Source organism: Sciurus carolinensis, chromosome 6 (genome assembly GCF_902686445.1).
Source record: "Sciurus carolinensis chromosome 6, mSciCar1.2, whole genome shotgun sequence".
Lineage (NCBI taxonomy): Eukaryota > Metazoa > Chordata > Mammalia > Rodentia > Sciuridae > Sciurus > Sciurus carolinensis.
In genome coordinates, this window is record NC_062218.1 from 95,084,207 (window position 1) to 95,101,740 (window position 17,534).

Consider the following 17,534-nt stretch of genomic DNA (forward strand, 5'->3'; position numbering starts at 1 on the left):
TGTAGTTATTTAATCCAACAGACTCATTTTATTTAAAGAGATATTACAGCCCGAAAGGTAATGGCTTACATAAGTTTGCAGTGACTGAGAAGAAACAATTTCTTAATCCAATTCTCTCACCACTGGGAAGTCAATTCAAGAGAAACAATGGTAGCAATTCATATAAAAACTGATTTTTCATTATAAAAATTTGAAAATATGGAGAAGTAGAAAATTACCATAATGTTTTCCAAAAAAATTCTTTTTCTCTAGTGTTGGTTTACTTTTTCTTACAAATTTGTAGTCATATTATAGACCTATTTGCATCAACAAGTCATGACATCATACACATTTTTGCATAATCTCTACAATACATACTATGATAGATGCATAATAATCTAGCCTCAATTCTTCTTCTCAGGAACATTAAACTCAGAATTACATTTTTCTATATTCACCACCATTAGGTCCAAAATCTTGGTTTTGTTGAGAAGATATTTTTATCCTAAACAAAAACCTCTGAATTGTGGGAATGAGGGAAATAGTCTCCCATCAATAAACCAGTTTTTGACATATGAAACCTGCTTTATTTTTACTTCAATCTGGTTTTGTGCAACCTCAAGACTACTTCCTTCTTTCAGTCAAGTCAGCTGCCCTGGACTTAAGAAATATCACCAAAGCAAAACACAAATAGGAAGGTAAAGCTTCTGGAAAAGATTATGAATGAATAGAAGTCTATTTTGGTACATATACTCTCTACTTCCTCCATATTTTTATCACAGAATTCTGCACTTCTCTAATCACCCGTATAACTGATAATACAAGTAGCATAGATCCACACTCTGTTATCTCCTGGGATACATTTACAGTTCATTTTTTAGCATTTTCTGTCTGCCTGGCTACAAAGTCCTTCCATATGAACTCTTTGCTCCAAAGTAAAACAAGCAGGGCAATAATACAAATACAGATCATTCATGTTGAATGCCATATGACACCAATAATTAATAAACAAGAGGAAGATCCATCACCTTATTACATCAGTGAGGAACAGCCATGTAGCATCTGTCATTAGAAGGGGCTCAAAATATGTTTTTTGAAGAAAATAAATGACCATTTTTTTCATTTCCATGTTAAGGGTCCATCACTCTCCTGCACATTTTCAGGAGCCTTACACATACCTCCCAAAGCTGATCCAGTAGGTGATAGTGTGGCTGGCTCTCCAGTCATGGTCAGCTGCCTCTCCCAGAGGCTGGGAACCCTTATGATCGTTCTCATCACAACAGTTACATGTAGTCATGTGATCCAGACCACCAGAAAGAAAAGCTACTGGAGGCTTTAGGAAATGTTATGCTTTCCCAATAAAAATGAGAGATGAAGATGACAGATGCCCTTCCTTCCCCTGCATCTTCTCATCTTGACTATGTATATAATATCCAGGGCTAATTAGTTACTTTATCATTACCAAGACAAACTGTGGACACACTGGTCCTGACAACCTTGAGCTGAGAAACACTGACAAGTGCCTGTCCCCAGATGTCTTAGTCTATTCCAGGGGCTAAAGCAATATAAATACCACACACCAGGTGACTGGTAAACAAATTTATTTCTGGCATTTTTGTAGTATGTTCAAGATCAAGGTGCCTGGAGATTTGGTACCCGGCAAGGGCCAACGTCCTCAGTGTCTTTTCACTGTGTCCTCACACGGCAGGAGCGAGAAGTCTCACTTGGGTCTCTTTTATAAGGGCACGAATACATTCATAAGGGTAACCTAGTTGCCTCCCAAAGCCCTACCTCCTAAAGCCATCATCTTGGGGGTTAGGATTTCATCATACAAATTTAGAGTGGGAATACAGAAAGTATCAGACTTTAAATTATTAAATTAAAATAACTTTCCTTTTGTTTAAGCCACTTCATAATCATATTTCCCATTACATACTGCCCACAGCATCCCTAATTTCTTTCTCATAACATAAACCACAGATATCGTAACTACTTCTAGCTATTTTCAATTCCAAAGAAATTATCCATAACTCCTAATCAAATTAGTATATTGTTTGAACACATGCATGATAAACCCTGACCATACGTTATTGCAATGAGGGCAGAATACATTAATTCATCCAAGGTATAAAATAACTACTATAGTTTGGATGTTGAATGTTCCCAAAAGGCCCATGTGTTAAAGGACTGGTCCCAGGGTGGTACTAGTGGGAGGTGGTGTCTAATGGAAGGTCCATAGGTCACTGGGAACATGCCCTTGAAAGGGACTGGGAAAACCTTGATCTTTCTTTCTCTTCATTTATGGTTCATAAAGTAAGAAGTCTGCTGTAACACATGCTTCCATAATGATGTGCCACCCTACCAGAGGCCCAAAGCACGGAGTCACTTGCTTCTGGACTGGAAGTTCCAGAACTGTGAGCCAAAATAAACTTTTTATCTTTATAAGTTAATTTCCTCCAGGATTCTATAAGAGTAATGGAAAGCTGATACAGTAGCAAAGATTCAGCACTAAAGAAGCAGCAGTATCATGGCTAATATGACATTAGTGGAAGATTATCACGTTATTAACTTTATTTTCCAGGTTTCTATAGTTCACTTTTAACTGTTTATGAAATTAAGCTACATACTTTAAATCTGGACATAAGAAATGAAATATTTGGTATTATTTAAGGGCAAAGCAACTTACACAGACAAGATCAATGATCAATTACAAAAGTGTCTACAAGTTTTTATTCTAATATATTTCATAGCAATTGAAAAATAAATATGCATTTCATTTATACTAATAATGTTATTATTAGATTTATAAACTACTTCATAAAATAATTATAAACTTTAAAAATAATATCAATATATAGTATAGCTTTTCTTGAATTGTAAAAGATGAATTTTAATATTCAGCTACATATATAAAATCTTTGGAAACAACACAATAATGAAAAAATTATAATTCCAACTTTCTGTGTTTTTGAATGAATCTAATATTTCTTCTATGCTCTGATCCTATCATGCCCTACTTCTAGAAATGAAATGAGATCAACTGGGGGCTGAGGATGTGGCTCAATAGTAGAGCATTCGCCTAGCATGCATGAGGCCCTGATCTGATCTCTCACACTGCAAAAGGAAAAAAGAAAGAGAAAGGCATGGAAGGTACCCTGGACTAGTAATTATACAATACAGATGCTAATGGAAATCTGATTAAGTCCCAATTTCCATTAGCTTCTCTGTTAATTTATCTTTAGGGTCAATAAAGCTAAAAGAAATTATGTTAAAGGAAAATATTTTGGGTCAATAATTTTACTGACAATTATTAATTTATTTCTAAAGCTCAGACATCCTATTTAGCAAGTATTGAAGGCTGTAGAGACTAGAAAAGATTTCTACTTGAGAATGTAATTTCATGAAATAATCTACTTCACCTGCAACAAAACAAATGAATAAATACATTACTGAACTATGCTGAATAATTAATGTTACATTAGTCACTGACATGTGGCTAAGGAGCACTTAAAATACAGCTGATCCAAATCAGCAAAACACACTACCAGATTTCAAGAAATTAGTATAGAAGAATACAAACTATCTCAATAATTTTTTACACTGATTACATGTTGAAATAACAATATTTTAGATATATCAAGCTAAATAAAATATATTACTAAAATTATTTTCCTCTTTTGCTAGAAAATTTTAAAATTAGATACATGGCTTACATTATTTTTCTATCTTATAGCACTGCTATAGAAGCAGCATAGTCAATTATATGTTAATATCAATCCCACATTAAATTTTATATTATGATGACATTAGACATAACATATCTAATATATTATCATAAGGTTCCTGAGTTTAAAAACACACACACCTATATTCTTATATACAAAACCAAAAAAGACCTACTACAATTGTTTTCCTCATCTTCTTTATACTGGCAATTGCAATAAACTTAAGTTAGATGTGAGTCTGCAAACTGACAAAAGGATCTTTTGGGGTGATGGAAACGTTCTAAAACTGGATTCTGGTGATAGCTGCATAATTCTATAAATGTGTTTTTTAAAATTATTCAATTAAAGACTTAAAACAACTGTATATTATGCAACTTATTACTCAATAAGATGTTTTTTAATAAGAAGTACACAGCTGGAGCCCAGCAGATCTAAAATATTACCTAGTAGCTTGCCTGTAAATTTCTAAAGTTAAACAAAGATCAAGCCTTCATGCTCTTGAACTACTATATACTTTTGTGCTTTTTTGCGGCCTGCCTGTATGTAATTATTTCTAGGGTTCACTTTATCCCATATTATTCCCCCCACCCATCCCCCAAAAAGGAAAAAGAAATGAAACAATAGAAAGAGTAATAGTAACACATTAAGAACTGACACTGAACATTGAGATTTCAAGATGTGCACATACACAAAAACATACTACATAGACACAGATTCACAAAGACAAAGAGAGTTGGGTTCAGGTTCTCACTTTAGAAGTAAACTAGGTACATAGTTCAAAAGCCAAAAAATCATTTGAAATAAAAAATCATTAAAGAATGCTCACTTAAGATAGTCACACAGTTGGGCGTGGTGGGGCACACCTGTAATCCCAGCAACTCAGGAGGCTGAGAAAGGAGGATCGTGAGTTCAAAGCCAGCCTCAGCAAAAGCAAAGCACTAAGCAACTCAGTGAGACCCTGTCCCTAAATAAAATAAAATACAAAATAGGGCTGGGGATGTGGCTTAGTGATCGAGTACCTCTGAGTTCAATCCCCAGTACCCAAAAAACAAACAAACAAAAAGATAGCCACAGAAACAAAGAAACTGTTATAGTTCATTCTAATCATTATAAAAGGATAAGAAATGTCTATAAATACATTTGTTAGAGTTTTAGACTAAAGTGATATCAGTTATGAATGTTTATAACTCATAGTGCTTTGAGTTGGATAATACTTCTTAAAATTGAAACATGTGCATTCACTAATCCTGACTTTCTAGAAATTACTCTGTTGATGATTACTGGATACTACCAAACATTTCATACAACCCAAACTGCTGCTCAATCAGTGTAGTATACCCAGAACATATTTGGCAGTTTTTCTACACTATAATATTTATGTATAAATGCTCTCAGACTCCCGAAACAAATATATACAAAGACACGATTGTGTTTTAAAGATATTACAAAAGAATGCTATCTAGATATCAAAATTGTACTTGAATCATACCTATTGTTACTATGATATCTATTCTTTTCTCACTTTTGGTCTCTTTAATACTTAAAGTAGAGCAAGTTCAACTGACGATGAAGTCTACCTATATAAAATATAAAGAAAGGCTTGCTTTCTTTTGTTCAAGACATTGGCAAACTCATTGAACACACCAAAAGAAAAGCACTAACATTTACCTTCAAGAAAATTAAAATTCTACAAATGTTCATAAAGCTCTAAAATAGTATGCAAATATGAAATTTGTGCTTCATCTAATTTCCAAGCAACCAAAATATTCATACTGAGGCACTATTCAATTTCTGTGAATAGTCTGGGCCAAAGGACTGTACCTACTTTTTTGTGTATTTCTATCACACTCTCCATTCCTAGATACACTGCCATATCAAACAATGAACAAATGAAAATATAATAATAATAATAAATGCTCTTTTATATAGCAATTTACTTTAGGAATAAAATAAAACATTATGCTACTACACCAAAAACATCCCAAATGTTTCAATAGGTTCTGCAGAAGAGAGAAACTGATGATCTTTAGAGGACTTGCAGCTGAGGGAAAGAGCTGAGTCAGGGATCACAGTATAGCAAGTTTGAACATATTATGCCTTTTGTAAGGCTTTCCGTAAATCGCTGTAGAAGTTGGTTAAAGTGCTTGCCATGGCTGTATCCACTGCAGACTGAGGAATCATTCCACATAGATCTGTCTGAATATAGCCTGTCAAAAGACTCTGGTTTGGATTGTCTTTGAGTGGAACACAAAACCAACCACAAGGATGATTATATCCACGAACAAATTCAGATCTCTTTTCACTCCAGTCAAGACTTATTCCTACAAGGCAATTTTAAAATAAAACTATGAATAGCAATGACTGCATGTGTCTAAAACCTTCATTTAAAAATATTACAAAACTTGCTTAAATATTTTTCTTCTTATCTATGTAGATGGAAATTAAACCCCAAGAGTGACCATGACAGAATGAGAAAGGTAATTACTAAGGAGAATTCTGTCAAGGGATTGGGTAGATAGGTAATAGGGAATGTTCTAATCCCTTCAAAATAGATGACATCAGGTCATCTTGGTAATTCCTTGCAAACTTCAAATCTTGGCTATGGCAGTCAAGCTTCGGGGTACCCATAATCAAATCCATGGTACCAAACTATTTCCCACAGGCTCTACTATATCTACCTTTGATACTGGCTAGTTAAGAATAAACAAGTAGATGATTGCCTACAACTGTAAACTCAAGTCTATACTATAATAAAAAACATTAACTTACCTATATGTTTTAGAAAACAGGAGCCTTCCAGTATCAATATTTTAAATCATAAAAAGGAAAATACTATATAGTTCAAGGAAGGAAAAATATTCTAACATATGTCAAGTCTGTTTCGTGTGTGTGTGTGCGTGTGTGTACATATCAAGATGTTCTCTGAGAGAGGCTTAGAAGGAAATCCATTTACTGGATTCCTTTCTCCAAGGCAGTCCCATGTGATTCATTTCTGATACTTCTGACCTAGAGAATACCATGTAATTGGGAACAAAAACCTATAAGGAAGATTTTAAAACCCTTAAGTTATTATTATACTCACTAAGGTTTAGAATCTGAAAAAAAAAAAATCAAATGTTAATATTAACTATAAGGGCTGAAAATATACCTTCATAGAGAAAGAAAAAAATTCCAGTCTAGAAAACTCAAATATATAAACCAAACTAAAGAAAGTACAGAATTTTGAGATTATTACCACAGGATAAAAGTCCTTCTTTATAGCCCACAGTGTAAGAGAAATCAACAAACTCTCTTGGGGAAATTATATTCCAGAGCTGACCAGCAGTAGTGTAACGCATCACACAGCAATTCTGAAAAAGAAGAAAGATAAGACAGGTGTTACTACCACAGGATATACACACATAGACACCTACATCATAAAGCAACCTTTAATAAAAAAATAGTATTCATTTAAAACGTTTTACTACTAAGTGATTCTTAGAGTGACTCTAATAGGTCCAGATCTCTATTCTAAAACTCACTACTCTTGTACAGATAGGAATAAAATATATATTCAACATATATAGAGGAACAAGTTATTCAGTATATCCACATCTCTATTTAATTAGAGAGGAATGATTAATTCCATTAATTAGGGAATTAAATTCTTAATTAGGAATTAGGGATATAGGATGTTTTAGACTATTGAAGAAAAAACCTGCAAGTACTTAAACTACAATATTACATTTTTAATTTAAAAACTTAAACATGTTAAGAAATGAATTAATAAAAGTAGAAACAGAACAAGTTGTTTTGACTACACAGTTCTCTAAAACTTAAGGTAGCATTTTTACCTTGGTCTTTGATTTTGACTTAGGATTAATGAAAAATCAATACACATTTACCTACAAACCTAAATACGATTGTGTTGTTTTTAGAATTTTAGATTTTTGAACCTTAACTAAAGTTTTACAATTCAAGATGTTGAAGATTTTCTTAAGAAGCAAGAGTGGAACTATTGTGGAAAACACTTAGGTCAAATACTCCTTAATTAATATGAGGAAAGTCAACTTTTGTAAGAGGTAGTACATGATTCCCCTGTAATCTTGGCCAGCACTCCTATTCTCAAAGCAATGGATACAATGAACATGAATATAAGTGTGTACAAATGCTCATGCTCACATGCAGTGCATGGTAGCACTCTCTCTCCTTTTCTTTCTTTCTCTTACACACACACACACACACACACACACACACACAAACTCTGAAGTAATGATTCTAAACAAGCACCTCTTCAAAGTGTTCCAAAATATCCAATGAAGTCATTAAACGATCCCAATCCAAGCGACACGGCCCTGGGCGGATATGGTCTATTACACTATTGACAATGTCATCTATAATACCTTGAGCTTTATAGCTGGAGAAAGAAAATTAAAGGTAAATGCAATTAGAATGAAAAATTTCAAGATGCTCTCACAGTTCAGAACTAACATTGAAAGTAGGAGTAAAATTAATGAAAGTTTTTTAGAAAGGAGTAAATATCCACAACTTTTGTGATAAATTAAGTTCTAACAATTATTTATTAAAATATACCCTTTGTCCTCATATCTAATTAGTCCTTTCATGTTATAGTATAGCCAAAACCAGTCCATGGAACACTATAATACTTCCATTTAATTTGTATATTATTCTTTCCTCAGTTATCCTCAAACATATCAGTCTGTGCATATTTTTATCCTAAATTTTACAATTTTTTAAATGAAAAGGTACAGAAAAATAGGGGAGTGAATACTGAAGAACTGGCTCATGAATACAAGGGAATTTGACATATTTCAAAGGTGACAGTACACATCACTGGGGGAAAAGTTACTACCATAAGCAATGTTCAGATTTAATAGGAATCTTTGTGAAGAAAATAAAATCAGGATTCACACTTCACACCATTCAAAATGATTAACTCTAGATGGATTAAATATGTCTGTGTAAAATGTAAAAAGCTTAAAGAAAAACATACATGAGACGCTCTTTGTGACTTCAGAATACAGGGTATTTCTTGAACACACAAGACACACAAAAGTACAAGTAATGCAAAAGGTCAGTTACAATTTTAAATGTGTACACCACACATAAAAAATAATTTTTTAACTACTCATACGCTGGGAGAAGATTCCTGCAATACATATAAAAATACACATAACTATTATAGAGGACATAGTACTAATTTCTATAAATCAGTGAGAACAAAGAAAATCCAAAGACAAGATGAAAAGGGCATATTAAAATTGGCCTGAAATATCAATAAATATATAAAAGATGCCCAACTTCACTAGTAATCAAGTACATATTTATTTATACCCCTCAGACTAAGAGATTAAAAATGTTACAAGTGTTGAAAGGAGGAGGATGAGAACTCCTAAACTGTTACTTGAGGAACAATTTGGCAACATCTAGTAAAGTTGGAAGGTGTTCACCCCTAAGACCCAAAGAAAATCACTGTGTAAGGAAACATGAACCCAGAATCGACAATTATCTAAAACATCTATCAATAGACAAATTTATAAACACAGATAAACATATTGAAATATATTCATATTAGAGATAAAAGAATAGATCTACATGTAATAATATGGTGAAATATTGAGAAAATAATATTGAATGAAACAAGGCAAATTACTAATAAAATACAAATACCTGAATATAAAAAACATATCAGATAAGGTTTTTTTATTGTTTATGGATATATGAATATATGGTCAAGGTATGAAGTAGGAATAATGCACACAACTTCAAGATTATAGCTAGCTCTGGGGAAGAAACACAGGAGATGAAATATGAGATAGTTTGGTTTCAACTCTATCAGTAACTTTTTTTTTAAGCATCTGAAGCTGTTTAATCATTTTATAAATATCTCAAGCCAAACTCATCTGCCTCATTCTAAATCTGCTCCTCCCTCTTGTATTCTCTAACTTGGGGTAGGCTGGGATGGGGAATAAACACAAAACAATCCAGTCACACAAATTAGAAATCTGAAATTCAACTCTGACTCTCCTTTTCTTTAAAGTCTATTCCATAGCCAGAACTAATCAATCAACTTGATTTTATCAAAATTGTTTCCTACATATAAAGTACTTAGAACATTATCTGGCTCTCAACACATTAGTTATCATCACCATCACCATCACCACCAGGACCACCACTACCAACATTAAATCTCTTTCACAGTCACTTGCTCTTTTTTAAGCTTGCATGCTACTATTGCCTTAGTTTGGGTATTCTGGGTCCAACTCACACATGTTCAGATTCTACCTCTCCCGATCACATACCCTTTTAAGAATCTGAAAAAAGTCATGTCTCTTCCTAGGAAAGTATATATTATTAGGAAATTTTTGTGTACAATCTAAGAGGAACTCCTAGTCACAGATTCCCCTCTTCTTAAATTCTCCATGTTCACAATATTATTGGAGTAAATTCACCTAAGGAGCAAAGAGTGGGGTTGGGCAGAGAGCAAGTGATAGTGAATTCCTTAATTTAGAATTCAAAACCTTTTTAGACACAAGTTTTCCTGACAGCTATGCTATATGCTCTGGCTATACAAACACATCCCTAAGTAAAATTCTTTAAAAGTGTCTCTTTTCTGTTTTTAAGCAATAGATGCAATTCCCTCTGACTAGAATTTCAATCAGGTCTTCATTCCTTAAGAAACATCCACTATTCCTTTAAGTCTCAACTCAGATATTAGCTCCTCCATGAGGTCCTTCCAAATCTCCAAGCATAGTGTTCCCTTGGCATTTTGTATACTTGCTTTCAATACCCAAACTCTACTATCTAGTCCTTGTCATACATATTGTACCACTCATCTTTTTGGAAACATTATTTATGGTATTATACTTCCAAATATTCTGTATATACTAAGTGGAGCCAGCAACTTCATTTTCATTAAAGGGCTGAGTCCTAAGGATGGGAACATTCTACTTCAGTTATACAAAGCAACTATTCCACAGGCTATAAAAAAAATATATTTTTCTTACCCATAAGCATAGTTCAACTATAAACAAAGACCAAAAAAGGGAAGTAAATCTTCATAATACTACTATGTAGAGGTGAATATTTGGTCTCAAGAAAAACATTTTAATAACAAAAACATTTAAAATAAGCTCATCATTATGCTGCATACCACTTCTGCTTTATTCACTTTGTATTATAAGCATTTTCCTATGCTATTAAATATTTGAAAAGATCACTTTAAAAACGAAATGATATTCTATCACAGAGGTTTCATAATTTAATCATTCTCCTACTATTGGTTTTTCAGGTTGTTTCATTTTTTAATAATCTAAATAATGTTATGATGAAACAGCAAATATTTAAATCACTATTATCTTGCTGATGCTTTCTTCAAGATAAAATCTTAGAATACAGCATGCGACAGTCATGAGTCATATACCCTAGGCTAAGTAAGATTTTATCAGTCATTTGATATTATTTATGACTTCCTCACCATCAATTCAGTCCACAAAGAATATAGACATCTTTGAGGCTGTCAATCATAAGAAACCAATTTAGTTTTCAGTAAGTTTACAATTTTTAAAGCAAAAGCCAAATTTTGGTAGCAATGATCATTTAGTGACAAGGTATACATGTGAAGTTTAGCAATATCTTAAGAATTACACAAAACTACAAAATTTACTTACAGATACCCATTAAATTCTTCCGAAGGTTTTCTCCAAACTGTTACATCTTTCTAGAAATAAAAAAACATACTGTGATAATTACATAGATGGAACACTGGAATGAAATTTTGTAAGTCAAGAGCACTTGACTTTATATTAAAAAAGAAAAAAACCTTAAGTAAATTTTCAGAGATGCATAAAAGTTATCTATGCCATAAAATGATCCATATTTGGATTTATTCTGTATCACACTGTATTTAAAATGACAGATCTTCAAGAAAGAGTTTTTAGTGGCTTACTAATACTCAAACACTGGAAGACTCAGTGATGGTCCTATCCTAGTGGCCATTACTATTTGCCTTATTTCAATCTTGTCTATTTACTATTATCTATTTATCTATTTTCTAGGTATTTATTACTGATACATTCAAACTGTAACATGAGAAAGAGAAACATTAAATATTTTATTCTAAATTGTTCACAACTTTTAAAAAAATTAATTCACATTTATGACTCTGCTATTTTGATTTAGTTACCGCAATTTATTCCCAATTAATTCTCAAGTAATTTTGAACATCAAAACAACTAGAGCACAGGATAACCAGGCCTATAAGAGTCTTGACTTCTAGGCTTGGTTCCGAGTGTACTCAGCCATGTCATATTTTGGGCAAGTTATAATAGTAAAGAGGAATACTAACTGAACACTCTGGAAGGCTTGTTGATACCTCTGAAACTATTTCAAGCTATCAATTACTATATACTTAAATTAATAATGATAATTTCATATGTTGATTCAGAAAGCTATTCTTTAGGCCCTGGTTGCCATGAACCTGCTCTCATGTCTAATACCTAAAGAGTTAAAAGCAATATAGGATTACTACTGATGTTTGTTTCTTTGTAAAAGGACCCACAAACCCTCTTTTAAATAATTATCTGTCTTAAACATCCTTTTCAAATATGGTCTTTTATCCATAATTTTTCATATCATTTTGAAAGTCATCAAGCAAATCATTGGATATACCCCAAATATAAGTAAGAAGTAACTGGATTAATTTACCGTTTTTTTGGCAACTCGCCACTTGTCATCTTCAATGTTATGGTACTGGATAAGAGTGTTTTTTAGTCTACTTGAAAAAGAACCAACATCAGGCAGGCCTTCCATATTTTTCTTTCTGTCACAGAGATCAAGATTAACATCAGTAAATCCTGCAGTTTGATGCCGGTAGGTTGCAAATTTGGCTTCACAATAGATTCTCTAGGAAGAGCTATAAAAGATACCTATACCCGGACCCCACCTCAGATGAGCTAATCAAAATCTCTGAGAGTAGGACAGGGCATAGGTTTTTTTGGTAAAGCTCTCAAGATGAGTAACCCAAAGCCAGGAATGAAAATCACACTTTTCTGACAGTTATTAAAACTTCCCACACAAAAAAAATTTAATAAAAGATGGAGGGAGCCAAGAGAGGACATTATCTCTCTTATCTATGTGCTGCTTATACCCAATAATTTACCTCTACTCCTCATCTCTCCAGTGAGTTCCAAAATCCCAGATCTAGAAGCCTACTTGGTCCTTCAATCCTGAGGGACATCTAAATTGGTGTCAGTCTTCCTCATCTTAACAATTTACTATTAAAATGATAATTGAGCTCATGTTCTCAAGTCAAAAGCTTGAAATCATCCTTAATACTAATAAAGAGATTCCTATTCACACCACCATACCCTGGGATTTTCTTTGCATCCTTCAAACGGGCTAAGCTTATCACTAACTTTGGGTCTCTATTTCTCTGCCTAGATGGCATGACTATTAACAACTTCAGTTTAAACCTCCTGTCCTTAATATAGCCTTCTACAAGTTACTATTATATATTTTTTATTTTCTTCATAGTGCCTATCATTATCTGAAGTGAATTTGTTTATTTATAGGTATATTTTCTACTTTTTGACCACTTCACACCCAACTCACGCAGGAGGGATCCTTGTCTGTCATGTTCATCACTATACCCCCTACACACCCACAATACTGTGTGGCATACTATTAATAGACCCTAAAGATATTATTGAAGTATTTTTCCTTCAAAACAAGATTTGGTCTTACTTTGTCTTCTTTTGGTGCCAGAGCATTGATTTCTTAGTATAATTCCTAGTTTACCCTATTTTATCTCTATTCTTCTCATTCTAGTAAAAGACTAAAGGACAGAAAGTTTAGAGGAAAGCTACCCATCACAGAATCATCAAATTACTAAAATGGACACCAAGAAGAGATCAAAATAAAAAATCTAAAGCCTCAAACCTCTAGGGAATAAGACTGCAATATTCAACTATAGATTCTGCAACCATGAGATCCACCTTTGTTATATATTCTGTAGTAGTTGTTGCTGTTTTCACATATTAGATTTCAGGGCTCACTGCCAAGTAGTCTGATTCAGTGGATCTATTCTGGGTTAGGCCACAGAAATCTAGGTCTTTTAAAAGTTTCACTGATTATTCTGTCATCCAGCGAGGGTTGAGAACCACTCATCTCAAAACCAAAGGTGACTGAAATAAATCAAAAAGTGTACAGGCAATAAAATTGGTAAATTCAAAAATTATACAGAAATATGAGAAAGTACATATAGAAAATTTAAGAATCCAGAATTTAAGATCCATTTAAATGATATAAAATGTATAACATGTATAGATCCTATGATACATAGAAAGTAGGTGAGTTCATTTTAATAGTGAATGATCAGGAATATATTCCATCTCCACTCAAGAGACTTACAACTTGTCAGTACAATGACTTTATTGAGGGATATGTCAAACAAGCACAAGTTCTTAGAGCATCTAGAGAGAACATGTAAGAGAAATTAATCTATTACTGTGATCATTATGATAAAACAACATTCTTTAAACCCAAAGGTCACCTGTTAGGTTCCTGCGGTTGGCAGATAAGAGTATTTTTTCAAAACTCCTTGATAGAAATCAAAGGTGAAACCGAAATTATCATAAGCAAATATATCTGTGCAGATTCAGCACAGAAAAAGCAAGCAATAAAAGCTAATGAGAAAAATGAGAATCTGAAACTTTAAAGTGGTTGTCTTAGTAATTATTCCTGGACTCCCCTAAAGACTCAGCTCCCCCTCCAAAGTTTTCTCACTGCAACTCTGTACTATAATTATGCACTATCTTTTCCCATTTACTTGTAAAATATTTGGGGGCAGGAAATGTAACTTGTTATACTTCTATGTCTAGCATTCAGTTAGGAACCCAGTGAATAAAAAAGGGGAAAATGTAAAGAGAATAAGCTACTAATTTTATGTAAGAAAGACCTCAAGATCCTCAAGATATCTAAAGTGTGCCCAATTATACTAACCATCATCAAGCTTCTGAATAACAAATTCTCATGACCATAATGAAAACATACCAATTTTCAGAGCAGTCTACAACTACATATTTACTAAGAATCTAGTATATTTGCTCTCAAAATTGACTTATCCCACCCTTTAAATAAACATTAACAGCAATAACAACAACCAAACTAAAGCATAAAAAACTTCTTATAGTTTCTTAAAAAGATGGTAAAGTAGGATGTAGAACGACAATAAAGTAACTATGAAATCAGGAAGCTTTCTTTTTAGCTCATCAATTTAAACAGGCTGTTAATTTTTGCATGGATTTATTTTCATCAAAATTCAGTTCAAAGTGGAATAAAGATTACTGTCTAAACCTATCTCTGTGTGAACAGACATGACTGAGCATTTCTCAAAACGCTGAACACCAAGGAGAGTGAGTGGTACTGGTACTATCAAAGTTTTGGTTCTCTCCTGATACAATAGAGCCTCTGAATTCCCTCTATCTCAATCTTTTATTCTATTTCTTGACATATACCAGGAAATTCTCCAACTGTAACACATGTCAAACAGAATAGGCAACACTTAACCTTATCAGAATCTAACAACTCCATATAAGATTATATACTCTTGGCAGTCCTATGCACAAGTGTTGAGTAATGTCCATCTCCACATTTTGTCCTTAAATTAACCTTTTTCTTTATGTTTACTGTGTCCATGTTTTTGAGTGATCATTAGTGGTGATAGAATATGCTGTTATAGTGAAAAGAAGCCTTCTCAAGTTAAAAATGTTCTTGAGGTCATCCATTATCACTTCAGTCTTAACCAATCCAACTCCAATTATTATACAATATGTGTCACAGTGAAATGGCCATAGGTTTCCTTCTGGATATGAAACAATAAAACACTTTAACCTCAAATAAAAAGTAAATGCCATAAAGATCCATTTGTACTTATGCAGCATGATTAGGTTAGAATACACTTGTTAAAGAAGCTCAAGAATTAGAATTATTTTACCTTCCATTACTTGATTAATATGGTTTATACAACTGTGAATAACTTCAAGTTAACAAGTCAGACTTTCCCCAAGGAGTTGTGCAAACCAAGGTCTTGTGACCTAAATTATATTTTCTAACTTATAAGTTTCAGTATATGCTTGCTTTCCAATCAATCTTGATCTGGTAATTTAGCTTTTCAAACCCAGTGCCCTAGTTTCTCACTTTTGAAACTGGCCCTTGCAGGAACTCACTAAAGGAATGCAACATGGAAGTGTACTTCTTCAGTGAGACTAATGATCCTTTGTTTCAAGGGTTCACCTTAATTTATCAGCTTTACAATTTGAGACTTTTTACAACACTTACCACTTAAATCCATTTCAACTCTCATGATATTATAGTTTTAGTTTTGAGTGCAGGAAAGTTTAAGTCCCTAAGGTTCTAATCCTTTATTTAAAACAGTAATTGCTAACATTTACTGATCATTTGCTGTTTAATTTTTCTGGCTGTTTTATACCATACTTCATTTATAATCTTCATAAACAGTCTTGAGTCCATCCTGTCATTATTTCTGTTTTACAGAAAGGGAAAACAGCAACAGGGAGGTTAAATCTCTTGTCTAAGACCATACAGCTGAACAAGTGAAGGAGCCAAGATTCCAACCCAGGGTGTCTGACTTCAGAGTCTAAAGGTCTATCTTCAAAAAATGCTGGAAGCTGATCACCGGCTGGAAGAGATTGAACATGAAAAAACCTGAACCCTCAATGATTTTGTCAAATTTTATCCTGGCTCCCACACCCCAAAATCTCGGGTAATCTTTCTCAAGTGTATAAGGAAAATAAAAATAGTAACAGTTATTTTTTGAGGAATTACATGAGTTAATACCTACAGCACCAGACCTAGAAAATAGTAAGCACCGGGGAAATCATCTTCCTGAGCTTGATAGGAGGGGACGGACCCTGCGCCATCTGTTCATTTACCAAGAACCAGGAAGCGCAGTGCCCTTCACAGAACATGACTTCAATAAAACCTCCACCAGGGCCGGAGAAGCGGGATCGCTGCCGCCCCTCCCCCATTTAACAGATGAAGAAACTGAGGCCTTGGCGTCAAATCCTTTACCTGGCGGACGGTACAGAACAGCTCTCCCTTTCCCCTCCCTGGTCCTGTTTTTCCTCTCACCTGTGAGAGCCACATCCACCGGCACCGCGGGCTCCCATCCCCGACCCCCACCACGGCCTCCTTCACCCCACTTCCAGACACAGCTCCGAGAAGACGCACTAGGCAAGACGCCCCGGACGCGCCAGTCACCTTTCCCTCCGGCCGCTCCACTCCCGCCGCAGATCCGTCCCTCTCCCCAACAACACCTGAGGTTCTAAGGTGCTGCTCTGGCGCTCCAGGTAAACGCTGGACTCACCGCCTCCAGCAGCACAGAGTTCTGATCCTCTCAGTTTCCCAGCCGAGGCGCGACTGGCCGCAGCCAATGGGAATCAAGTCCCTGCCAGTCGCAGCCAATTGGAAGGATCGAGCTCCTCGGGGCAAGGCGGGACGCTCCCCCAGCCCCGCCCCCTGCTCGGACCTAGGTGCTCAGGGGACTAGTGGGACTTGGTAGGAACGGTGTGTGTTTGCTAGGATTGGCTGGCGCGGCAGCGTGTGGAGCGCTGATTGGTCACCGGGAAATGGAATGATTTCGCGTGGGTATGGGCTGGCCCGAGCCTTGCCGGAGTTCCTAGAGTGTCTGGGTTGACTGTGGGCTTAGATGTGTACGGTGGCCAATTAATTGCCAAAGAATTTGGCAAGGCGGTCAATCTGCGGGGAGAAATAATGAACGCAAGGCCGAGTGAAGAATGACCGCGGGAA

The 17,534-nt window shown here is 34.6% G+C and overlaps 1 protein-coding gene across 4 annotated transcripts; it reads right to left on the reverse strand.

Moving 5' to 3' along the window:
* Nucleotides 1–4: 4 nt before the first annotated feature.
* Nucleotides 5–17,178, reverse strand: Stard4 (StAR related lipid transfer domain containing 4). Of its 4 annotated transcripts, none has more exons than XM_047555796.1 (6): nt 17,092–17,178; nt 12,411–12,525; nt 11,375–11,424; nt 7,974–8,100; nt 6,940–7,054; nt 5–6,025 (listed from the first exon to the last, which is right to left on the reverse strand). In XM_047555796.1, exons 2-6 carry the CDS (start codon nt 12,513–12,515, stop codon nt 5,796–5,798), a joined length of 627 nt encoding a protein of 208 aa, XP_047411752.1. In that variant the 5' UTR covers nt 12,516–12,525; nt 17,092–17,178; the 3' UTR covers nt 5–5,795. The 4 variants fall into 4 exon arrangements, with proteins under 4 accessions (XP_047411752.1, XP_047411751.1, XP_047411753.1 ...); XM_047555795.1 differs by having other exon boundaries at nt 16,986–17,109; XM_047555797.1 differs by lacking the exon at nt 17,092–17,178 and adding an exon at nt 16,956–16,979.
* Nucleotides 17,179–17,534: the final 356 nt, after the last annotated feature.

What these genes read in the sequence shown, in the direction of transcription:
- Stard4 (XM_047555796.1), bottom strand. Translation starts at nt 12,515, where the DNA reads ATGGAAGGCCTGCCTGATGTTGGTTCTTTTTCAAGTAGACTAAAAAAC. An exon ending in GAAGAATTTAATGGGTATCT is followed by an intron (nt 8,101 to 11,374) that starts GTAAGTAAATTT and finishes TTCTTTCTCCAG; the next exon opens with CTATAAAGCTCAAGGTATTA. An exon ending in AGAAGGACTTTTATCCTGTG is followed by an intron (nt 6,026 to 6,939) that starts GTAATAATCTCA and finishes ATTGCCTTGTAG; the next exon opens with GAATAAGTCTTGACTGGAGT.